Source organism: Lynx canadensis, chromosome F1 (genome assembly GCF_007474595.2).
Source record: "Lynx canadensis isolate LIC74 chromosome F1, mLynCan4.pri.v2, whole genome shotgun sequence".
Taxonomy (NCBI): domain Eukaryota; kingdom Metazoa; phylum Chordata; class Mammalia; order Carnivora; family Felidae; genus Lynx; species Lynx canadensis.
Window position 1 is genome coordinate 1,574,993 of NC_044319.2, and position 26,084 is coordinate 1,601,076.

At 47.2% G+C, this 26,084-nt stretch overlaps 2 protein-coding genes across 2 annotated transcripts in view; both read left to right on the forward strand.

Annotated features, from left to right (window-relative positions):
• Positions 1 to 24,529, forward strand: LOC116737861 (dynein heavy chain 14, axonemal-like). The gene is made up of 13 exons (XM_032591867.1): positions 1 to 88; positions 8,784 to 8,981; positions 11,950 to 12,111; positions 14,526 to 14,717; positions 15,785 to 15,966; positions 16,481 to 16,589; positions 18,042 to 18,147; positions 19,953 to 20,074; positions 20,284 to 20,378; positions 20,765 to 20,916; positions 22,009 to 22,112; positions 23,702 to 23,760; positions 24,382 to 24,529. Exons 1-13 carry the CDS (start codon positions 80 to 82, stop codon positions 24,527 to 24,529), a joined length of 1,638 nt encoding a protein of 545 aa, XP_032447758.1. The 5' UTR covers positions 1 to 79.
• LOC116737838 (dynein heavy chain 14, axonemal-like) overlaps positions 17,538 to 26,084 on the forward strand; it is a 45,005-nt gene continuing 36,458 nt past the window's right edge. Inside the window, exons 1-3 of the mRNA XM_032591730.1 lie at positions 17,538 to 17,657; positions 20,284 to 20,378; positions 24,162 to 24,322. The gene's annotated coding sequence lies outside the window, so the exon portion shown is untranslated. The remainder of the gene's footprint in view (positions 17,658 to 20,283; positions 20,379 to 24,161; positions 24,323 to 26,084) is intronic.

Consider the following 26,084-nt stretch of genomic DNA (forward strand, 5'->3'; position numbering starts at 1 on the left):
CGTTCCATGGTGTTCTTCAAGGAAGCCATAGAACACATCGCAAGAGCGGCCAGGGTCCTCCGGCAGCCGGGGGAGTCACATGTTACTGGTAGGGATTAAATTGCTCAGATATTTTTAAGCTCGCAGAGTGAAACATTGAGGAGGTCTGATAAAATCTACCCCGCTTACAGAAGTCCTATTTATGCCAACTTTGTACCAGTGGAAGCTTGCAGCCATCGAGCCCCGCGGCAAGACCATTTTCCTCTCTAGGGTTTGCATAAGACATGTATCCACAAAGAAAAATGCTTGGTTTGGGAAGGCAGGTGATGGCACTGTCACCGTCTGTCACATGTCCCCAGCACTAGTGCAGCCTCTGTGCAGGTGGAACTTGAGAACAGTGTACTTACTGGAAGATTGACTTAGAAACACTGAGTCTTCACACAAAGTTCTACCTCTCACGAAAGCAAGTGGGAGTTAGATTTTTGGACAAATCCCCAAGTAACTGGACTAGAGGAAAGCTTTCAGGAGGCTCAGTGAAGTCCAACATATTCGGCCAATTACACGAATCATGTTATTCGTGAACATTTAAGCTACCGTTCATGACTATTACTTATCTATTTCATACTATTGTAACTATTTGCTTAACACCATTCTTTTCCCAGAAGTGCTAGAGCTTTCTTTAAACAGATGTGTGCAAGACTAATTAAAAGGAGTTAAAATTTGAAAAATTGAATTGAAGTAAAAACACGAAAGCCAGTACTTTCTCCACCAAAACGCTCCCTTTACTAGCCTTTCTCACCTCATAAACGGCACCCGCGTAGATCTGCTCTGGCCAGAAAGCCAGGAACCCCTCATTCTTGAGGCGTCTCCGTCACACCCCACCCTCGGTCATCAGTATGTCCTGGCGATGCGACTTCTGAGATGTATTCCAAGTCTGCTCTCTTGTACGCATCTCCGCTGTCGCCACCCTGCCCGGGCCGCTCCCACCTCCCCTGGGCTCCTGCAGCTGCTTGCCTCCCGCAGTCCCTGTCACTCGTCCCTTGATTCCACTTCCTAGTCCTTAGCGCTATCTGATCTGATCTATTTAATTTGTCACTTACTTATTATGTCTCCACATTTGGAACAGAAGCTCTAACAGCGATGATTTCCTCTGTCTTATTTCCACTATCAGCACGTTATTTTTCTACTCCCAAATGGTACATAGTCTCCGTTTGCTTCTTTTACCACAAAGTGACTCTTTCTTTCCTAATAACAAGTAAGTTTACCAAAAGTTCTCAATTCTAAAATTCCTGAGATTGCATTCAGAACAATATTTTAAAACATAACACTCAGCTGGAAGCTTGCCTCCTTAACGATGCTTTCTCACGGCGCTATCATCGTATCAGAGGCCCTGTTAAAATACAAGGGAAAGCCTGGCAAGTCCCTGTTTCCTCTCTGATCCTGTGTCTACTTTTCCCAGTTTAACACCATCAATAGATCTTTGCCCTGGGTCAAGCTAGCACTAGGGTTCACTTGTGTAAAACAGTAATATGGGGGCGCCTGGATGGCCCAGTCAGTTGAGTGTGCAACTCTTGATTTCAGCTCAGGTCATGATCTCACAGTTGTGGGATTGAGCCCTGCATTGGGCTCTGTGCTGACAGCATGGAACCTGCTTGGGATTCTCTCTCTTCCCCCCACCCTGCCCCCCTCCCCCACTCACACTCTCTCTCTCTCTCTGTCAATAAATAAATAAATGTTTTTTTAAATTTTTTAAATTTATTTTTAAGACAGAGAGAGACAGAGCATGAGTGGGGATGGGGCAGAGAGAGAGGGAGAGACAGAATCCCAAGCAGGCTCCAGGCTCTGAGCTGTCAGCACAGAGCCCGACGCGGGGCTCGAACTCACAGACCACGAGATCGTGACCTGAGCCGAAGTCGGACGCTTCACCGACTGAGCCCCCCAGGCGCCCCTAAACATTTTTATTTTTAAAAAATAAAAATAAAACCAAAAAGTCACAGCTGGCATTAAAAACAAAACAAAAACAAAAAACAGCAACATGACTGAAAGCTGACCCAGCCTGAGGCTTCAGCAAGAAGAGGCAGCTGGAAGGAGTGTGATGACTTGACGAAGAACATTTAAAACAGATTTAAAAATACACAAGATATATATTCGTTAATTCAAATGAGCTTAGTTGAATAGGTAAAGTAAACAACAAATCCTACATGACTTGTTAAAAGTAAGCGTTACTTAGTTCAGCTGCATTGTGTCGCCGAACTACCAGAGCCAGAAAATAAGCTTCTAGAGGCTGCCCTCCCACCTTGGCTCATGGCTCCTGTCTCCAAAACCGGCAACATGGCATCTTTCGGACCCTTCAGCTGTCACACCTCTCCCTCTGTCTCTCCATCTGACCACAGCTAGGAGAGGTTCCCTGTTTTTAAGGACTCATATATTTAGACTGGGTCCAACCAGATTATCCGAAATCATCTCCCCGTTTCAAGGTCGTTAATTTTAATCACACTGGCAATGTCTTTTTGCCATATAAGGTAATCCATTCACAGGTTCTAGGGACATATTTGGGGGTGAGGGCGAGGGTTGCAAGGGTATTATCCTGCCTAACACAGACAGTACAAATATATATTTCTTTTAACTGCTTTTAAACACGGGTACATAAAACAATAATTATAAAATTGTTAGGCTTATGACATAAATATTTAGTATCTATAATAATAGCACAAAAGAGGAAGGAGCAAATGGAGTTATACTGAAGCAAACTTTCTATGTTTTACTGGAATTAAGCCAGTATTAATCTGGAGTAGATAAAATATCCAGCATAATTCCTAGACAAACCATGAAAAAAAACTCAAAAAATACATTATAAAAAACAACAAATGAATTAAAATAGAACTCTAGAAAATATTGAGTTAACGCTAAAAGAAGGTAGTAAAGGAGAAACAAAAGGGAAAAAGACACAAGACATGTAAAAAACAGCAAAATGGCAGACGTAAATCAAATCATATCAATCATAACATTAAATATAAATCCATGAAATGTTCCCATAAAAAGACAGAGATTGTAGGAAGCATTTGTAAAAGGACAAACTCCAAGCATACGCCATCAACAAGAGTTGCACTTTAGATTCAAAGACACAGAATGGTTGAACGTGGAAAGATGGAGAAAGATAAGTCATGCCAACAATTCCCACAAGAGAGTTGGAGTGGTGATACTAATATCAGACAAAATACGCTTTTCAGGGAAAAAAAGTGTTCTGAGGGAAAAGAAAGATGCTGTTATGATAAAAGGATCAATCACCAGAAAGATATAACAGTTATAAACACACACACACACACACACACACACACACACACACACCCCTAACGACTAAGCCCAAAATATGTGACGCCAAACAGACAGCAGCAAAGAGAGAGAAATCAGCATTTCAACAGCAATGATTGGAGACTCAATGTCCCCACTCTCAATAACTGGTAGAGCTGCTAGATAAAAATCAGCGAGGACGTAAACACATCGATGATATTGTAAAACAACTTGACCTAGTTGACATATATAGAAGACCCCATCTAGCAGCAGCAAAGTACATGTCCTTCTGAAGCTCACTGGAACATTCTCCAGCATAGACCACCCGCCAGGCTCTAACACAGGCCTCAAAGTTAAAAGGATTGAAGTCATTCGAAGTAGGTCCTCTAACCACAATAGAATTAAAGCAGAAATCAGTAACAGAAAGAAACTTGACATGTTCACAAGCATGTGAAATTTTAACAACATATCCCTATGAGTCAAAGCAGAAATCACAAGAGATATTAGAAAATACTTTGAGATGGATAAAAACACAAGATACATAGAGCGGTGCTTGGAGGGAGATTTACAGCTATCAATGCCGATATTTTTAAAAAGAAGAAAAATCTCAACCTTCCACATTAGGAAACTACAAGAAGGAAAGAAAACCCAGCGCAAGCAGAAAGGAAGAACCAATAAAGATGAGAGAAGAAAGTAGAGAACAGAAGCACAATAGAGAATATCAATGAAACCAAAGGTTTGCTCTTTGAAAAGATCAACAAAATTGACAAACCAAGAAAAAAAGAGAAAGAAAAGTCCATTGTTAAAATTATTGAAACCAGGAATTAAGGAGAGGACGAAACTACCAACATTAAAGAAATAAAGGTTCTACAAGAATATTGTGAACACCTGTCTGCCTGCACATCGGATGGCCCAGAGGAAACGGACACTTGCTGGGAAGACACAGATGATTGAACTAAGGAAACCAGAAGTCTGAATAGACCTCCACAACGAGATTTAACTGGGAATTTGAAAACTTCCCATGAAGAAAAGCCCAGGGCCAAACGGCTTCCCTGGAAAAATCTGTCCAACATTTAAGAAACAATTAAATGAATCCTTACAAACTCTTCCAGAGAATAGAGGAGGGAACAGATCACAACCCACCCACGAGGCCAGTATCGCCCGATACCAAAACCAGACAGACACATCAAGGCAAGAGAACACTACAGACCAAGATCTCTTGCGAATAGAGTTGTAAATTTCCTGAACAAGGAATCCGTGAACCAAATGCAGCAACATGCTAGGTATCCTCCGCGGTGGCCAAGTGAGACTTCTCCCAGGAACGCGTGTCTGCATTAATATCCAGAAAGCGGTGCTGCGGTGAATCGTATTAATACGACACGGCAAAAACCACAGGAGTGTCTGTGCAGAAAATGTGTTTGATAGAATCCAACGCCATTTATGATCATTTTAAACTCTCAGCAAAAAGAAACAGAAGGGAGCTTCACCAACCTATAAAAGGCATCTGTGAAAAACTTGTAGTTAGCCTTATGCTTACTGGTGAAAGAATGTTTTTCCCTCAGACCGGGAACAAAGCAAGGATGTTGTCTCTCACAATTTCTACTCAGCCATACACTGGTGCTTCAGCCAATGCGGTTAGACAAGAAAAAGGGGGAAAAAGGCATCCAGGTACTTATAAGAAGTAAAACTGTCTTTATTCACAATCCACATGATCCTGTTTCTAGAAAATCCTAAGGATGAACTACCTGATTAAAAATAGTCCAAGGGACACCTGGTTCAGTCGGTTAAGAGCCCGACTTCATCTCAGGTCATGATCTCACAGTTGGTGAGTTCAAGCCCCACATCAGGCTCTGTGCTGACAGAGCCTGGAGCCTGCTTCCAATTATGTGTCTCCCTCTTTCTCTGCCCCTCCTTTCTGCGCACGCTGTCTCTCTAATAAAACATTAAAAATTAAAAAAAACATAGTAGGAATTGCTAGCAAGGATACTCTGTTTTTTCGCTGGTGGGAAGGCAAAATGGCACAGTCACTTTGAAAGATAAGTTGGTGGGTGTTTACAAAACTAAACGTAGCCTCACCCCATAGTCTAGCAGTCACGCTCCCAACATATTTGAAAACTTATATCCTCACAAAAACCTTTCCATGCGTGATGATAGTGACTTCATTCTAAACCTGACACAACCAAAACGTCCTTCAATAAGAGATGAAGTGGAGTACAATGGAATATTATCCAAAGACCTGAAGAAATGAAATAATCAAGCCGCAGAAAGACATGGGCAAATCGTAAAGGCTTGTTGCTGAGTGAAATAAGTCAGTCTGGAAATCCTACACACCGTGTGATTCCAGCCCTGTGACATTCTGGAAGCAGCAAACCATAGAGATGACACATGATTGGGGGTCGGCACGGGCTTGCAGAGAGAAGGGAGGGTGAGACACCTGCTGTCGGAGAGGAGCGGCTATTCTGTACGATGCTGTAAGGAGGAACAGGAACGTGTGTGTCCAGGCCAAAGAGAGAACCTTGATGTATAAAACTTTCAAAAAGTCATTTAGGCGGTCGGGGGTCCCGGGATGGAGTGCAGAACGTGACAGGACGATCAGACTGTTGCCAAAGGTGCAGCGGGCTCCCCGAAGAGGGTGGGGGGGAAAGGAAGTGACCTGAGGAACTCTGGAAATGAGTGGCGTCTGTAAGACCAAAGGTGGAGGAAACCGCTCGTGAGCACTGATCTGGAGCTGATGGAGTGGTGTCCGTGGGAGGACGGTTAACTTCTGATGCCACCATATGTACGTACGTACGTGTCACAGCTGAACAGTTAGGTAAAGGATGGCACGCGGGGCAGCCAGTGTTCTCACTACGGGAGTAGGCAGTTAAGACGAGCCAGCGGAAGAGGCGACAGTGATCCGTGGAGTGACGGATGAGAGGTGAAGACCTCAGTCGAACTCACATTGGATTTAACATGGATGGTTACATACAGACGTACTTACGGGAAAGTGTGCGTGCACAAGGTTGGCATACGACCGCAAGTGTCCTCGTTGTATCAGCCGAGAGAAGCTGGAAACGTGCAGCAGGAACACAGGCACACCCAGCACCCAGGTCTTGGTTTCTGATGCCATCCTTCAATAAAAGGGCCAGGGCTCCTGGGGAAAATGGCTTACTGAGGGCTGGCATGAGAGGCACCGTATGAGCATGGAATGTCTTGACTTGTAGGGCCAGAAAGGAAGTGCTTCAAAAGACTCTCAGTGACAGGAGTATGTCAGAGGGATAAAAGGAGCCAACTCAGAGATCTCCCGGTGGCCGTACCCCAAAACAACAAAACAAAGTAGCATTGGTTATAACTCAAATGATAAATCTCCATGAGTCCATGCATGTAAAAACATGATTGGATAAACAAGTGGGGGAAAGAGACACATCTCCCATACAGAATTCTAAATAATGTATGCAGATATCTGCCCGCAAGGAGTTGGAGCATAACTACCCCCTCCTTGACTGTGAGCTGCTATCAGTGACTTTCCCCCAAAGGGTGCAGAGTGGAAAGGGGGAAAAGCAGTAACTTCACAGTGGAGAAGCCTGACACACACAACATTATCTAGGTGGCCAAGGTCAGCATCGACGGTGATGAATCATGTTGGTAAACGGCACTTTATCACTGTGGTCTTCCCACCCCAAAGCACGTACCCCTAGTGTGGTCACAAGGAAAACACCAAGAAGGTCCCAACCACGACGCCTGACCAGCACTCTTCAAAACTGCCCAGGTCATCAAAACCAAACAAACAAAAACGAAAAGTCTGAAACCGTCATAGGCCAGAGGAACCTATGGAGATTTAACTACTAAATGTGATGTGGTGTCCTTGATAGGACCCTGACCCAGAAGGGGACGTTAAGGGAAAACGACGGAACGCCAAATAATGTATGGATCTAGTTAATAATTATGTATCAGTATTGTTTCATTAGTGGTAACAAATGCATCCTACTAGTTAGATGTTCGTAGGGGAAACTGGATGTCGGGTATATGACAATTATCTTTTGTATCTTGGCAATTTTATTGTAAATCAAAACCCTCCTAAAATTTTTTTTTAAAAAACTTACTTTTTTTTAATGGACAAGAGATTTAACTAGATAATTCAGTAGAGAAGATGCATGAATGCTAGTAAGCATGCAAAAAAAATAGTCAACATCATTAATCCTCAGGGAAACGCAACTTGAAACCACACTGAGATGTCACCACACATCTACTTGAATGACTGTCGTCAAAAAGATGGTCAGTAGCCAGTGTTGACCAGGATGTGGATAAACTGGACCTCGGATACATTGCTGATGTAAAACAGTTTGAGCATTTCTTCTGAAGTGAACCCAGATTTACCCTTTGACTGAGTGGTTCCGTTCCTCCATATCTACGCAAAAGAAAGTAAAACAAACGTTCTCTCAACGACTTGCACAGAAAGGATCACGGGAGCATTATTATAGCGGCCACAAAACGGAAACTCTCGGAACATCCATCAGTAGATGATGCATAAACAAAACGTGGTCTATCCCATCCAACAGGATACTATGTAGCAGTAAAAAGGAGCAAACTACTAACACACAGGAACTACACACCATCCTGCTGAGTGATGTGCAAAAGGCTTCATGTTTATGATTCAGTTTGTAGGAAACATCCAAACACTGCGAATCTGTAGAGACAGGAGCATGTTAATGGTTGCCTGGGACTGATGCCAGGATGAACACTATAGACAGGCCTTGGGGTATCTTTCTAAACATGGACTGTGGTAGGGGCGCCTGGAGGGCTCAGTCGGTTAAGCATACGACTCTTGATTTCAGCTTAGGTCATGATCTCATGGTTCATGGGTTCGGGTCCCCACGTTGGGCTTCGCGCTGACAGCATGGAGCCTGGAGCCTGCTTGGGATTCTCTGTCTTCCTCTCTCCCTGCCTCTCCCCTGCTCATGCTGTGGCTCTCGCCTTCTCTCAAAATAAATCAATAAACTTTTTTTTAAAACATGGACTGTGGTAACAGTTGCATAACTCTGTGATTTTAATAAGAATTATCAAATGGTACGTATGAAAGCCGGTGGTCTGTAAATTATACCCCAGTAGAGCTAATACTTTGGTAATAAAGGTAACACTTTGTCATGATTACCAAAGAGCACTTAAGTTTTTACTACTCAGAATAAAAGACCTACTTCAATTCTTATAAATGAGAAATCAAATATTGGCAATAACAATGATTTTGTAAACCTGTCGATGCCATTTTTCCAGATGGGGTTATCTTTACAGTGAAGGCGTCTCATACATTTCAAGAGACCATAAAGAGCAAAGAAGAAAATACTGAATGTGTGTGAACACCTTACAGAACTCTGATCAATGCTTTAGCTATGTTTAATGTGTTTCCCAGAAAGGTTATAAAAATAGGTACTTTCACTGTGTGAATTTTTGGTGCACAGACTTGGGAAACGGTGAAAGATTGAAAGATTCCCAGGGCGTCCATAGGAATCTCACGTTGGATTGTTCTTCTTCCAAAGATTGGAGTAGACGGGTGTGGGAAGGAAGCGTGTGCGACCCTGGCGTGTCACCTGATGGAATGCAAGCTGTCCCCCGTGCCCTCAGCTCACAGTCAGGCCCATGTGGAGTTCAAAGAAGCCCTCAAAAGGGGGGTTATCCAAGCAGGATTAGAAGGGAGCCCCACCGCTTTGATAGTGGCTAACATAAACCTAAAGCAGGTAAGTACCTTTGATCTTTGTTATTTGCTGACGTTTGCTGTGTAAGTGGCTCCCCCGCCCATTTAATATCCGGAAAGAAAATCTGGCCGGTCCCTGCTGTGTTGTTCATGATTCTGCCCTTCCCCACGCACAGCCCACAGAGGCCCTGGTTGGGAACCCACACTGCACGTGGTTTTGCATGAGCCCTACGACAGAAGCATTTTCCGTCTTTATAATTTTTGCTGTAATCAACGAAATATAATTTTCGTTGCGAGTAATTTGTCTGTGTAGCTGAACTTGTTTTCTAGTCTGGGTTTTGGGAAAAAAAACACAAAGACACAAAACAAAAAACGCTATCATCTGAATCCGCTGTCTACTCTGGGGCACAGCGTCCTGTGCTAATTTCACCGTCGAATTTAGCACTTTCCTTGCAGGAGATGCTTTGTTTACAGGTAAGCAAAACAAGCAAACAAAAAAATGCTAATCACCCAGCTACTTTTTTTTTTTTTTTTCAACGTTTATTTATTTTTGGGATAGAGAGAGCAGAGCATGAACGGGGGAGGACCCAGCTACTTTTTTAATCCGTTGCTAATCACCCAGCTACTTTTTAATCCGTTGCTCGGTGTAAACCATGCCTTTCCACGGCCTCCACGGAATTGGGGAATCCGGCTCAGGTTGTAGTTACTTCTTTGTGGCGACATTTAAAGGCAACATTGTTTATGATCTATGATCCAGACTCATACACTTATGAGTGTTGTTTCACTTTCCTCTTGTTTCTTCTCTAATCCTGAGCCTCTGTCCCTAGAGTTTTGTTTTTCCTTCATGTGGTATTTTGAGGGTAAATCCGAGTGAGTGCTATGTTGTATCTGCTGTTCTCCATAGTGTCCAGTTTTCTGCCTTAATTATATGTCTTCCCTCTCCCAAATTTTTTATTTTTTAAGTTTTGTTTTTGTTTTTGTTTTTTGAGACAGAGACAGGGTGAGTGGGGGAGGGGCAGAGAGAAAGAGAATCCCAAGCAGGCTCCACGTGGTCAGCACAGAGCGCAAAGTGGGGCTCGAACACATGATCCGTGAGATCGTGACCTGAGCCAAAACCAAGAGTCGGTGATCAACCAGCTTAGCCACCCAGGCACCCCTTCCTCTAGATACCCCGCCCTCTTCCTCTGCTTGAGGTTTCTTCCAGGCACTTCTGGATTTCAGAGGATGTCCTGTCTCATGCCAGGGGCCTGCTGTTTAATTCAAGAAATCATTTTTCAGAAGACCACTATCAGGTCAAAGCTGAGATGGACCCATCTTACCCAGGACTTCAAGGTCATTGCATCTCGTCTCCACACTCTCCAGGTTTCTCCTGGCCGCATCATTGCTTTCCACGTGAATCCCCAAAATAGTGTCATGACCCTGTTAAATTAACATTCGTTAAGTGGAGCCCAGGGGGATGGTGAGCCACAGTTCCGCAGAAGATGACAAGAGACGCTGAAATAGAGAAGTTTCTAACTCACGGGTCCTGCAAGAAGCACGCGGCCTGCCTCGAGGGACCGTGCGGGGAGGTCAAGGTGGGGTGCGGGCAGAGAGGCAGGACCCGGGGCGTGTGCCTTCATCGGGGTCTGTGAGTGGAGTGACTCGGGGTTCCCGGGTCGGGGCCAGATCTGTCCGCTCAAATCTAAAGAGCAGTGTTTTGGGGCGCCTGGGTGGCTCAGTCGGTTAAGCCTCCGACTTCAGCCAGGTCACGATCTCGCGGTCCGTGAGTTCAAGCCCCGCGTCGGGCTCTGGGCTGATGGCTCAGAGCCTGGAGCCTGTTTCCGATTCTGTGTCTCCCTCTCTCTCTGCCCCTCGCCCGTTCATGCTCTGTCTCTCTCTGTCCCAAAAATAAACGTTGAAAAAAAAAATTAAAAATTAAATTTACGGGGCGCCTGGGTGGCGCAGTCGGTTAAGCGTCCGACTTCAGCTCAGGTCATGATCTCACGGTCCGTGAGTTCGAGCCCCGTGTCAGGCTCTGGGCTGACAGCTCAGAGCCTGGAGCCTGCTTCGGATTCTTTGCCTCCCTCTCTCTCTGCCTCTCCCCATTCATGCTCTGTCTCTCTCTGTCCCAAAAATAAATAAACGTTAAAAAAAAATTAAAAAAAAAAACAGCGTTTCAGTGCGCCCCACGGGGATCCTATCTAAGGCGTGCACTCGGTACGGGGACCCCGGGGGGCGGGGAAGACCTACCAGGAGCTCGTTCCTGCTTGTCACTCTGCCGGCCACTGCGTGAGCGGCTGGCGTACCATCAGGGTCCCCGCAAGCTGCTCGGTGGGACAGAATAGATGCCGAGGCCGCGACACCACAGAGTAGCTAAAACTACCAGTGGGAAATCGGTGTGTTTCATAAGCCGAGTCCCGGGAGCGACAGGAAATCCGGTAGCCCCGCGTCAATCCTGGCCCCGCTGGCCCCTGCCCGCCAGCTGGCTGCCCTCCCCCACCCCCGCCGGGGCTGAAACACACAGGAGCCTGAGGAGCCTGAGGTGGTAGAAATGCATGTTTTTTTAAATACGCTTGGATTTATTCTTAAAATGAAAATGCTCGTACTTTTCAGTAAGAACTCCTCTCGTAGAGTTTCTTTCACTGCCCTTTGTCCCCTGGCCCCTCTCTCGCTGGATCTGGAACCCTGCCGCCGTGTTGCTTGTAGCCCGTGCGTGTGTGGTGGTCTCCATGAGCCGTCTGGAGCCAGGTCCCCACGCCGCTCGTACCGCCCCCCACCCCTGCCATGAGTCTGGTCCCAGTGGCACGGCGTTTGCATGCCCTCAGTACCGCACACGTCTCTCTCCTGTTCCAGTGAATGAACGGGACGACGCTTACTTTACTCAGACAAAAAAGACATTGGATGGTTTAAGAGAAGTTTAGCTTTCAAAAAAAAAAAAAAAAAAATCCCTGATTGTCCTTAAATACTTTGGCCGTCTCAGTTGGTGTGTTAAGAATGGAATCACTCCTGATTGAATATCCGTTTCACCTAAGGAGTCATTTTTGGAAGATTTGGACAGCGTTCTCAACTCGCAGAAAACCCTTGACTTGTTTGAAGATGACGAGCTGGGCTCCGTCGCGCTACAGATCCGATCCTTTGCTGAGCCGTCTGGTTCTGTTGACGACAGGCAGTCTTTACTCGGACTCTTCCAGAAGGTGCGCTCTTGTGGGTTCGCTTCAGCAAATTACCACTTACATTAAAAGTAGACACATGTAAAAAAAAAAAAAAAAGTAGACACATGTAATATTCTGTACGTGGTTTCCAAGTTGGATAATTTTTTTTAGGTCTTTAATGAGCCTTTTTTTTCTTTTTTTTAATCCTCTCAGGAAGGGATAAATGAGTTTTCAAGCTATAACTAATGGGTCACTCAAACATCCCCACACATAGACCACACACATCACACTCTTAGGAATGCCAAGATTAGCAAGGATCTGGGCCTGCCCGGTGATCAGGGGCTAAAAAAAATGGTAACAGTGAGAGGCAATGATGAGAGAATGAGGGGATGCCTGGGGGGCTCGGTCGGTTCAGCGTCTGACTCTGGATCTCAGCGCAGGTCATGATCTCACGGTTCGTGGGTTCGAGCCCTGCATCAGGCTCTGCGCTGACAGGGCGGAATCTGCTGGGGATCCTCTCTCTCTGCCCTTCCCCTGCTCGTGCTCTCTCTCTTTCTCAAAATAAATAAATAAACATGAGAATTTTTTTCTAAAGAAAAATAAGATAAAAAAGAGAAATAAGATCCTGGGAAGGGCAGGATCCAAGAGTCCTTTCGTCCTTTCGTCCCTTTGACAGCCCTGGAAGTGGCACAGGAGGAGTAATCCAGAGAGGGCAGGTGATAGTCAGAAGGAGCTCAGCAGCGGGGTCGGCAAAGGACTGGGTGGGAGGGAGACAGAGTCCAGACCAACGAGCTAAGCTTTCTGTGTCTTAAAGGCGCGATGACTGACCAGCGGCTCAGTGGAGACAGATGTGACCGCCCAGACCAGGTGTTCACAGGGGAAGGACCACAGGCCGACTTGTTTCTGGGATCCGTTTCTGTCTATAATGGAGTCATCCGAAAATTGAACTGGGCCGTCTTCCATTCTCAGTGGACAGTTAGTGATCCGGCACAAGGAGAAGATGCAGAAAATTCCAGGAATGGGATCCACAATTAAGAGACAATGTCATATGAATGGATGTTTACGTTGAGTTATATTTTTATTTTATTTATTTATTTTTTTGAGAGAGAGCAAGTGTGAGCGGAGGAGGGGCAGTGAGAGAGAGAATTCCAAGCATTCTCTGTGCTGTCAGCAAAGAGCCCAATGTGAGCTCAAACGCACAAACCATGAGATCATGACCTGAGCCAAAGAGTCAGACACTTAACCGACTGAGCCACCCAGGTGCCCCGAGTTATATTTTTTAAATGCTATGGCAGAAAGAAAGAGCAATTTTTCTGATCACTGGTGGCACTCCGGTGCCTTGTTACCAAATTGGTGTATATAGATTATGATCAGTAAAAACAGCAAAGAAATTCTCATTTGGAGTGTAGAGAATAGTGCACACCAGAAGTAAAAAAACAGACCAAGAATCCCAGTTAGAAATCAGTTGCAATTGTTTGTTTAATTACTTACATGTGTATTTCATGCCACAATTCCACTTCCAAAAATGATTTGAAGTGTCTTCCAATAATCATAACAGCAAAGTTATACTTTAAACTGTGAACACTGACTATCCTCAAGTAGGAATTTGGGGATGTAAAGCAAGAGAGGTCATTTTGTTTTTGATTTAAACATTTCTGTGTTGTATTTTGCGCCGAGTGGTTTAATTTGCTTTTCTACGTTTTTGAAAGACGAAAAGGCAGAGAAAGAATCTTACACACGTCACTCTTCCAGCCTTAGCACGCTTCTGGGGCACATAGGTTCCTTCACACGCAAGCACACCATCGCTTTGTACACACGGGACTGTGCGTTGAACGCTGATTGACCACAGCTGCTTTCGGTAACGTGGGTTCCTTTCAAGTGACACCCGGAAACGAGGGAGACTCTGTGCGCACACCGGCCTGGCAAGAAGCCAGGAAAAGCAGCCGCGCCGCAAGGCCTTCTGGAGGGAAGAGGCAGGGAGATTTCACGGAAACTAGCGCTTTGCCAAAGACCTACAGGAGCGTGGGGGCTCCGATCCTTCTGCTGTGGGAGTTGAGGGATGCCCCCCTGTCTGTTCTCTCTGTGCCTTTCAGCGTTCCATCATCTGCCCACTTGTCCCCTTGACTTTCTGAGCGTCCCGAATGCCCGCACCCCAGAGAAAGAGGGCAGCAGACGCCACCCCCCCCCCCACTGCGCCGCATCTGACCTAAGGTCCCTGTGGAGCAGAACTTGAGCGCCACACCCCCCAGGGTCCGAGTTGTACAAGGGGCGCTCCGGGCCCCCCCACCTCCAGCACCACCCGCTTCCCCACAAGAGCTCCCCGCTCTGGGAGGCCCTCGGTCTCCTCTCCGCCCGTCGGGTAAAGAACGGAAACGAGTTCCAAATGGAACTTCCATCGCGGTGTTTTTTCCAAAGCAGTGGCTTCCACGTTAATGACTTGTGTTTTTAATTTGCAGAGAATACATAAAAATCTTCACGTCTTTGTGACCGTGAGTCCCACAGGACCCAGCTTCCGCCGGCAGTGCCAACTGCGCCCTTCCGTGGTCACCGCCTGCACGGTGGACTGGTACGGGGAGTGGCCAGAGGATGCCCTCCTCGCTGTGGCCGATTCTTTCCTAAGAGAGAAGGTGGACTTAGGCAGCAGGGAGGTAAGCACAGCCTCCTTTAAAGACCTGACACGAGGGAAGTTCCAGGCTGTTGACGGCGTCTGGCAGAATCATGTCCGGAACAGCAGTGAATCCTAGGTGGACAAAAATTTGAAATACGTCAAGCGGTTGTCTTGACTCTATCAGCTCCCGTGTCTTTTGCCCCCTGGTCCATCCGATTTCAAAGACGCCCAGACTCCTCCCTGCCTGGGTCTCCCGCTACTGTGCCCCGAGGAGACCAGCAGGTGTCCTTGACGGGGAGAAGTTGTGCCAGATGCCGTGGTGAGGTGGCCGCAGCCTTCTGTGTGTCCCCCGGAAACGCCTCTGGCTTGTGTGCAGCAAACCACATTTGCTCAGAGTTCATGAGCCGCAGTAAGGAAGGTTCTTTACCCAACCTTTGATAACAAAGGAAGCTGTAAAAGCATACACCCCGAAACTCGGTGCGGCACCCAGAAAAGGGCTTGCGGCCTTACTAGCCAAGCATCCAAGGAGTGAAAGGCTGGGGGGGAGAGTCTGTACAGAGCCGGCTGGGGGGAAGCTGACCAGGGAACGGCTAGACCCCCGTGGGCCGGGGTGGGCGCCAGCTTGTGTCCCAGACAGAATTCTCCCTGAAACTTACCCCCGGGCGTTCTTTCTCCTCTGCTTTTCCCACCCAGCATATCAGTATATCCTTTGAGGCCTTACGTTGTCACAGCTTTACTTCACTCAAGGAAGTGAAATTGAGTCTTGTGCATTTGATAACCCACTTTAGGAAAGGACGATAGGAGATGTTAATCAGTCAGTCAGTCACCGTGAACCTTGGCCATGATGACGGCTCCGTAAACCCTTGGATGGCTGTAGCAGAAATGCGGGTCAGGCCCGGTGCAACGAGTCATTAGTCACTGGCCATATTGTTGCCTTGTCCACTCCTGACACCATCCAAACCCCTAAAACTTCTATTTTCTTGGTCCCCTTCACCCAGGCTCTTTATCAACTGCCCCGCACCCCAGAATGATACTCTTTCAAGTTACTCAGCATGTTCAATTTCCCCTTTCTTGATGCATAAATTCTTGAAAATTATTATTTTGCAGCACTTAAAGGAAAAACTCACCTCGACGTGTGTCCAAATCCACAAAAGCATAAAAGACTTGAACACAAAATACTTTCAGAAAACCGGACGGCGTAATTACGTCACTCCCAACAGCTACTTGCGATTCATGGATACATTTGCTCACATTTTGAGGTCACGCCAGAAGGAAATGCAAGCAAAGAGGTAAGACTTTGAGGCCAAATCAGAAACGCGTATCTTTTTTAAATTGGTGCTTTTAGGGGCACCTGGGGGGCTCAGTCGGTTAAGTGACTTCGGCTCAGGACATGATCTCACCATTTGTGAGTTCGAGCCCCGCGTCGGGCTCTGTGCTGACAGCTCAGAGCCTGGAGCCTGCTTTGGATTCTATGTCTCCCTCTCTCTCTGCCCCTCCCCTGCTCGTGCTGTTTCCCTCTCTCTCTCTCTCAAAAATAAATAAACGTTTAAAACAAATTTTTTTTAATAAATAAATAAATAAATTGGTGCTTTTATTTGTAAAAGAAAAAAGAGACACAAATACAAAAGAATGAGCCGGAATCTACCTTCCCAAGGGGGAAAGACAAAAGCCCAAGAGGTAAGGCGTTCGGAGGCTGCCGCAGGGAGTCGGCACCTTCACGATGACGGCACGTGGGCACAGAAGGTCCTGCTTCGCTAACGTCTCATTGTGTCTCACACCTTCTGAACCCTCTCTTCCCCGCAGGAGTCGTTTGCACATGGGCCTGTCCAAGATCCTGGAAGCCAGCGCTCTGGTTACAGAAACACGGGAGGAGCTCTTGATTCTTGGCCCTCAGATAGAACAAAAAACAAAGGTGCGTCTGGTGTGAAACCTCTTTTGAATACTTTATAGTTGAGTATGACAGGCTGGGAAGCCGAGCCCTCGCGCTTGGCAGAGACGGATCAGAGCCCTGCTGTGTTAGCACGTGGCTGCGTGGCCTCTTGGGCTCAACTTTCTTATCGTAAAATGAGCAAAGCAATAACAATGATAGCAAAATAGTAACATCGTTGTATTTTCTAATTAAGTGTGATAGCAGGCATATAACTAATTATAAAAGCTCACACAGGAAAATTCTGTCATTCTTAGTTAAATCAACCCAAACTATGCTGTAGTAATTGCAACCTGCAGGGTGCTCTAAAATCATGCTTCTCACACTGCCTGGATGGCTCAGTCGGTTAAGTATCTGACTTGTGTGTGTGTGTGTGTGAGAGAGAGCGAGACAGAGTGTAAGTGGAGGAGGGGTAGAGAGACGGGGAGACACAGAATCCAAAGCAGGTTCCAGGCTCTGAGCCGTCAGCACAGAGCCCGACACGGAGCTCGAACTCACGAAGCGCAAGATCGTGACCTGAGTCGACGTCGGACGCTTAACCGACGGGGCCCCCCAGGTGTCCCTAAGCATCGGACTCGTGATCTCAACTCAGGTCTCGATCTCAGGGTCATGAGTTCAAGGCCCATCATTGGGCTCCATGCTGGGTGTGAAGTCTACTTTAAAAAATAGAAAATAAATAGTAACAATAATAATAATAATAAATTAAAACACGAATCATACTTACCACTCTTGACATGCATCGCAAGAGAATGATCTTGGCTGTGTCATCCTCTCTGGTTTCGTCTGTTAACCAAATAGATTAGGCTGATTTGATACATTTATAGTAATTAAATGAGCTGTGGATTTTTCTTTAAACGAATTTCTCTTCAAAAAAGAGATGCCATGTCTCTGAAAATTCATCTTCCAAAGAACTGTGTGTTTCATTAGGAAAAGGAAGCCCTGATGGAAAGACTGTGGAGAGATTCACAAGTAGTTGAGAAAGTTCAGATGCTGGTTCAACAAGATGAAGAAATTATGGCAGAAGAAGTCAGGATTGTGGAAGAATGTGCTCAGGTAAGACTAAAATACAATCCATGACAATCACTTGGAGGTTTGCAAAATTATCCCCCAACCCCAAAACGTGAAGGTGGGTTGACTGCTGTTAAATCTATTGTGCTCAAGTACGGATGCTTTTAATTCTTAGCCCCACAAGGATTTATTGTAGACGGAACTGGGAGCACAGAGACGCAGGATCCCTGTCCCCCAGAAAGCTGCCTCCCCAGGCAGAGACAGAGACAGCCCGGCTCTCGGGGTCACCACAGCGGGAAGTCCCCCTGAGCCACATCACAGACACACGTGGCCTCGAGAGGGGCGCCTGCGGGGACCGAGCCGCCCCAGGCACCCGTTGTCACCAGTTACACGTGTAACCGGTCCTTAAACCCCGTTTCACTGGCCGAGCCCTCCGAGCCCTCCGGTGGAGCCCGGCAGGAATTCTGCTCGGTGCAGCTGTCGGCCAGCTGCCCCCCTGGGCTGCTCGGGCGCACCTGCTCGGAGGGCATGAAGGGTGAGCCTCTCACGTCTTCCATGGCCGGCGGTTTCTTCCTCCATCAACTCCATCCGTCCAAAAGCTACACGTAAGCCGGTCCCCTGCGATCTGTGTGCAGTGACTTATTTGTAAATGACACGCACGAGCTCCTATCGCTAGCAGACGTCACAGCACAGTCAGCCCCCACGGCGGGTTCGCGTGAGCAGAGTGGATGCGGACACACACCTCAGACGGTCCCCGAGGGGACTTACAGACGTGACGGCTGGCTCCGCGTCGGGCCTGATTCGATCAGCGTCGTGTTCACGTTAGGCCATGGCTGAGGAGAGGGGGGGGGAAGCTCATGGCCGGGACAAGCAGGGAGCGGCCGCCCCCTCTCTCTGCCCCCTCCTGCCTCCGGGTTCACGTCCCCAAGCCCACCGCTCCTCTCGGGAGCCTTCTAGGACCCTGTTCGTTTTGGAGGGCTGGCTTGCTTCACACTCGATGGCCTAAGAGACAAATGCCCTTCCTTGCGTGCACACAAGCACACGTCCTAAATGGTGGGCCACCCCTGCCAGCCCTCCCAGCGGTGGGCCTCTCCCCTCCCTCGGGTCGCCAGAGTCCCCCGTGGGCGGCCCGCGGGCCCTGCTGGCCTGATTTCAGTCTTTAGCTTCCGGCCGAAAGAAAATGGATACAGAAGAGTTCATGTTTTGTTCTGCGGTTCCTGTTTTGTGCCCCCATCACAGGGTGTGGGCTTCAGGGACCAGTCCAGGTTGTGCGGGGGCCTGAAGCTCACACGGCTTTGGGGGCATATTTTTTAGAAATCTAAAATATACCAGTTCACAATTAACATAAAAGTATTTATTTACATAATTAAAACATCAAATGAAATACAAAATTTTTAAAAGCTGACGGTTACTACAAACGTCACAAAATCTAGAAAAATAACATGGTAATGTTGTTGATTATCTGCCTTAGATGCCCGGTAACGCCTCCCCCCTGCATTTTCCCACTGCGGGCTGAACGTGTCCTCGTGTGAAAATCAGGGCTATCGTTCCCATGGGGTGGCCAGCGCAGTTCACAAAAGTGCGGTTTTCGTTTTTGCTGGTTTAAGGCGTTTTCCGTCAATTTCATAATGTCACTGATAACACCATGAATATTTTTAACGTCACTCTCGATGGCTGTAGGCAAACTGGCATTTCAAGGTTTCTTGGGCGGTGAGTAATTTTAGATGTCGAGTGAATGGAAAGCATTCATTACCAATTTTCCACCAGTGTCTTCCGTTGTTTTCTGATATTCGTGTTTTCACTCATGTCAGTATTTCTTGCACACTCAGCCAGAACCTTGAATTTTTCCAGTGTGATCACATGACACATTCTTGTTTATGAATTGGATTATTAAGCAGACAAGAGGCAGATCATTACCTCTGTCCTAAATGTATTGTTTCCTCTTAATAAATTATGGCTTTTGGTATGACCTGAAAATTGTCATCGCATTTCCTCCTCTCTCCACATAATCTGTATGGATTTTAACACTTAATCCCTTTCGTGTTACGGTCCACAAATTTTTGCCTTCAGTATTTATTTGTAAGTAAAAATTTTAAATTATAAAATAAGGCACTTTTCACATATGTCTGTGTGAGGAACCTGTAATTTTTCACGGTTCACTGAGATATCCCAAAACAATTTTTTAAATGCAGTCACTATTCCCCAAAACTTAGAAATTCTGATGAATTCTTTTTGCGTAGCCTCCCTTCCAGAAAAGCGGAACACGAATGGCAGGTTTGGAATAGTGTGCCCTGCATTATCTGGAGTCGTTGCGAAGGCGTGAACTTCCGCTTTGAGTAGGTGTCTGTGAGAACCTGACCCCCCACTTCCTGGTCAACAGAAGGACTTTCCACAGAAAACCCGGGTTCTGGATGCAGATGTCGCCAGCCTCGTTTCTCTGCCACTACCCACCGAGCTCTGTCGTACGAATGTATCTTACAACAGGACCCCTGGCCCCAGCACCGCAGTGTCACACGACCAGGAAAGCTGGGGCGGGGGACGGCAGAAGTATCTGGAAGTCGTTCTGACTTGAGACGGCTTTTGCAATAACGGAATTAGACAGAGAGGTGACCGTGCACGGTGTATAAACCCTGTGCGTTCACACGGCCTCGGGGGCTTCTGACTATTGCAGAGAACCGCCAGAGAGATAAGGAGTGTGCTGCCAGCTCTGGACAAGGCCACCGTGGCCCTGAGCACCCTGGATAAAGCCGACATCACCGAGCTAAGGTAATGCACCTCGTTTGTTCTGAGTTGGAAAAGCTCAAACTGAAGCCTAACCGCGTGGTAAAGTTATGAGTCTGTATTCAGACATTTTCAAATTGAGCCCCTTTTGCCCGTCTTGGCTACTTTAAGTTCTTCGCTCTGTTCGTCACCTGCCGCACCTTCTCCGTGTCTGGTGCCATCAGAGGCAGGCGCGTTGGCATTTTTTGGAGCCTCAAGAAAGAAAACTGCCAGGTAAACTGCGTGATGGGCTTCTGGCTGTGAACCAAACGCCAGTCTCAGAACGTGAGATGTGCCCCCGGGACCGGCGCAGCACCGTGTGCCCAGGTGTGCAGGCGGAAGCCATGGCGGTTCCAGAAACCCCTGACGCGGGGTGACGTGGGGTCCCACAGGTGGGGTGACAGCGGTTGTGGGGCCGCTGCCTGTGCCCACGGGCTGCAGGGACGCAGGGACACGCGCCTGGTGCTGCAGCCCCCCCCGGGACCCACCGCCCTGTGCCCGAGCCCAGGCGCCTACTGCGCGGGAAGCCAGGAAGGACCAATGCGTAGGAACATACCAGGAGAAATGAGATGCTCCGAGGTCCAGAACCTGACCTGTGTGTCTAGTTCAGATCTTTGGGTGAGACACCCCAGACTGGAGCTCCGCAGCCCAGCAGGCAAGACTTTGCCATCACCTCTCAGATGTGTTCCGTTTTCTATTATTTATAGAAAAGTAGGACATGTATTGCAAAACTTTTTTTAATGTTTATTTACTTCTGAGAGAGAGAGAGAGAGAGAGAGAGAGAACGCACACGTGAGCAGGGGAGGGTCAGAGAGAGAGAGGGAAACACAGAATCTGAAGCAGGCTCCAGGCTCTGAGCCGTCAGCACAGAGCCTTGACCACAGGGCTTGAACCCACGAACCGCAAGATCATGACCTGAGCCAAAGTTGGACACTCAACCTCCTGAGCCCCCCAGGCGCCCCAGGAAAAGTAGTATTTCAATTAAAGATGCAGGAGTGCGGGGCGCCTGGGTGGCACGCACAGTCGGTTAAGCATCCGACTTCAGCCAGGTCACGATCTCGCAGTCCGCGAGTTTGAGCCCCGCGTCGGGCTCTGAGCTGATGGCTCAGAGCCTGGAGCCTGTTTCCGATTCTGTGTCTCCCTCTCTCTCTGCCCCTCCCCCGTTCATGCTCTGTCTCTCTCTGTCCCAAAAATAAATAAATGTTGAAAAAAAAAATTTTTTAAAAATAAAGATGCAGGAGTGAGCAAATCCACCATGATATTCACAACATTAGTAACTCTGGGGACAAGAAGAGAAGACGACAAAGAAGCAGTCTTTAATCAGCGTGACTCTATGGGGAGGAGAGTGTGCGCCATGGGCTGGGAGGCTGGTCCCATAGCGACAGTCGGACGCAGAGACAGACGACAGGAACAGAAGACGTTTTTGATCGTTGTCCTTTCTGGCCTCACTCACGGGAACGCGTCCTCACGCGGTCATCCCGCAGACGTTCTCAGCATCCGACGAGGCGTCCGGGAAGCAGAGGACCTCGTGAGGTTTGTACGTGAACCGGACAGGTGTCTGCAGGAGGAATGTTCTAAGCAGGAGAGATGGAAAGCGCCAAAGTCCAAAAGCACAAATGTGCTTCCTGGGTTTCAGGAGCTGCTGACGCCATGATGGCTGTGGCCTGTGAGCGCGAGGGGGTGGCCGGAGTCGGCATGGGACGGGAGCCGCGCCCGGGCCTCCCCAGCGTCACCCGCCCTGTACCTCCCGACTTTGTCCCAGAAGTCCTGTTCTCTTGGCTTTTCTCCGGCAGATTCCCAGGAGAGCCCAGCTCGATTTCCAGTTGGCTCCTGAGCGCAGGGTGTGAAGGGGGCTGAGCCCACGGCTCCAGTGCCAGGCCTCCTGGGTTGGGACCCTGGCTTTGCCGCTTTCTACCTGTGGGGCCTCTCTGGGCCTCGGTTTCCCTCTTGTGCAGCGGGGATCACAGGTTGGATGAGTGGAAACGTGTGAAGTGCTCAGAATGGAGTCTGGCGTGAGGCAGGTGCTAAGCCACTTCAATGCTGACAGGTGTCCTTGGACCCAGCGCCCCCCCCCCCAGTAGCTCAGACAAACTCCCTCCCCCGGGGTTCCTTCCTTGTGTCTTGCGGGGGACGGGGTGGGGGGCGGTGTTTGTCTGTCTAGGATTCTCCCTTGTGACGTTGCTAAGGCACATGTCTTCGACCCCAGTGCCAGATAATGGGGGAGCCTTATGACACGATCATTGTTGCTGCTCTGAGGAAGTGCAGCAGAGGCGCCCAGCGGAGACCAGTCCAGTCCGTTCTCCTTCCTCACGGCCGTTCCCAGCATCTGAGTGCAAACAACGGCCCGGTGACAGCACGGTCCTTTGCCAGCTAGCAACGTTACCGCTAGGAGGAGATAGGAGAAGTGCAGATTGGAGCAGTATGAGCCTCTAAAGCAGATTGTCAGTGTCAGTAGGTCTCACTTGGAATCGGGCATGTGTTTCCGGAAGGTGATACGTAGGCAGGAACCGTAGTCAAGTCAATCTGTTTTCCCTTTAATTTACATTAAATTTTAGAGATAATACATTTCATCTCAATTTGACTACATTCCTGTGATGTTGCTTTAAAAAGAGGAGGGACTCCTGGGCTGAGTGACCGACTCTTGATTTCAGCTCAGGTCGTGATCTCGCGGTTCGTGAGTTCAATCCTGCATCGGTCAACGCAGAGCCTCCTCAGGATTCTCTCTCCCTCTCTCTTGGCCCCTTCCCTGCTCGTGCTCACTGGCTGTCTCTCTCCCTCAAAGTAAATAAATAAATAAACTTAAAAAAAAAAAAAAGAAAGCCAAACGCAGGCAAAACTGAGGAAAAGCTTGTTTTGGGAGCTCTCATTTCTCCTCTGTGGACCTTGTCCTCTCTCTCGCTAGTTCCTCTGTTATGATCATTCTCCTTATTTCAAAAAAGCCATACTGAGAATCCCAGAAAAGCAATCTGATAAATTAGTTCTAAACACAGTGTTAATGGCTTAGTCAGTCCTGAAAAATATCTGCATTTTAAAAGGAGACTGTAAAAGAACAAAGGTGAATCTAAATGAATGAATCTCTAATGATGAAATTTAAGGCGGGGCGGCCTTCCCGGTGACCCCTGCAGACAGTGTTGCACTCGTAAAGCTGGCTTCGTTGCCTGCCTTCTTTTGGGAAGTGTGTATGGCTTCGTGCGGGGGAGACCCATTACCACGGGGGGACCTGCCCTTTTGTTCCCGAGTCCCAAAGGCTGTCGCATAGCAACCACACCTGGTGGCTTTTCAGCGAAACTCGCTTCTTGTGACTGTTACCCTGACCCCTGGCTCTCCAGAGTGTCGCCTTCCCGCTACTCGGACTAGGACACAGCGAGAGGCGGCCTCCGGTGTTGCGGTAATCACATCATTAACCACCCGAGAGACGCCCCCTCCCGCACGGTGTTGTTTCCGTGACTTTACGATAGGAGCCCGAGATCAGGATGAAGAGAAGTCAGACGACACATTTGAGGGGAGGGGTGTGCTGGTCTCGTCACGTCGTCACTAGCACATCGACGCTGGGACGGAACGGGAGGGCTCCGACTCTAAGGAACTGTGCCTTGAGTGCTTTCACAATGACAAGAACTGCCCTCTCCCTCACTGTTCTGCATGTTCAGGTTTTATCATTTCGTCTTCCTAGAGCAAAGATACCCACATTCAACAGGCCCCCCTGTTTAAAGATCCCCGAGGGTGAAATCACACGACCGTGCCTGTTCGGTATCTGTGCGTACTGACCTCGTGGTTTCCCGCCCGCTGCAGGGTGTACACGCGGCCTCCCTCCCTCGTGCTGATGGTCATGAACGCTGTGTGCATTCTTCTGCAGAAGAAACCCAACTGGGCCTCGGCGAAGTTGCTTCTTTCTCAAACCGGTTTCCTAAAAAAAACTGATCAACCTGGACAGGGACAGCATCCCCGACAAGGTAAGAGAGTCGGTGCCTAATTAGTGCGTAATTAACGCACTCCACCCCTTGGTCCCCAGTGTGGAACTTGGACCCGTGCGCTCCACTGGAAGGCGGTGGTGCAGCAGGCCCCACGCCCACACGCGGCAGGGTTGCCGGGAGCGTCCGGGGACAGCAGCCCGCCGCGCCGCCCACGTTGGAAAACGCCTCCACCGAGAATCTCTGTAAGGAGCGGGGAGGCCACCGGTGGGAGAAGGTCTCTCTGGGTGGATCGCACCACACCAGGTAACGGCAAGGAGCGATTCAAGCGTCTGAGATTTTTTTTATTTGAGATACAGTTGGCATGGAACGTTGTATCGGTTTCAGGTGTGCAGCATTCGGTGTTTGTTCCCGGAATGATCACCACAGCACACCTGCTTATCATCTGTCCCCTCACAGCTACAAATATTTTTTCTTAGGATGATAGATGATAACTTGCAAGATCTACTCAGTAACAACCCTCAAATGTACAACACGGTATTGTTAACTATAGTCGTCGTGCCGTGCGTTACATCCCCAGGACTTATTTATCTCTCCTAACTGGCAGTTGGCACCTTTTGACCCCTTTCACCATCCCTCACCCCCACCTCTGGCGGCCACCGGTCCACTCTCTGTGTCTGTGAGTTCAGTGTTTTGTTTCAGATTCCACATCTAAGTGAGGTCGTCTTTCTCTGTCTTATTTCACTTAGTGTGATGCCCTCAGGGCCCATCCGTGTTGCCACACTGGGAGGATTTCCTTCTTTATTACGGCTGAATAATACTGCATTGTGTGTGTGTGTGTGTGTGTGTGTGTGTGTGTGTGTGTGTAGATCTATATCACATTATATATGTGTGTGTATGTATATGTATCACATTATATGTGTGTATATGTATATATATCACATTATATGTGTATGTATATGTATATATATCACATTATATGTGATATATATATATATCACATATACGTGTCTGTGTGTATATATATCGCATTATATATGTATGTGTATATAGATATCATTATATGTGTGTTATGTATATATATGTCACATAATATATGTATGTGTATATATATATATTGCATTATATGTGTGTATATATCGTATTATGTGTGTGTGTATATATATATATATACCTCACATATATGTGCATGTGTTATATGTATATCACATTATTAGTGTGTGTATATATATCGCGTTACATGTGTGTTTTATATATATATCACGTTATATATGTGTGTGTATATATATGTGTCACATTATGTATGTGTGTGTAGATATATCTCACAATATATATTTGTGTGTGTATATATATATCACATTATATGTGTGTATGTTATATATATCACATATGTGTGTATGTTATATATATATCACATATGTGTGTATATATATCACATTATATATATGTGTGCATATATATTATATCACATTAATTACATGTACGTGTGTATAGATATATATTATGTTATATATGTGTGCGTATGTATATATATATCATGTTAGATACATTGTGTTATATATATATATACACATTATACGTGTATGTATATATATATATCACATTATATGTATATGTATATATATCACATTATATATATGTGTGTATATATATCACATTAATTATGTGTATGTGTGTGTATATATATTACATTATATGTGTGTGTATGTATATATATGTATATCCCATTATATGTTGTGTTATATATATATCACATTATGTGTGTGTGTATATATATATCACATTATATGTGTGGGTATATATA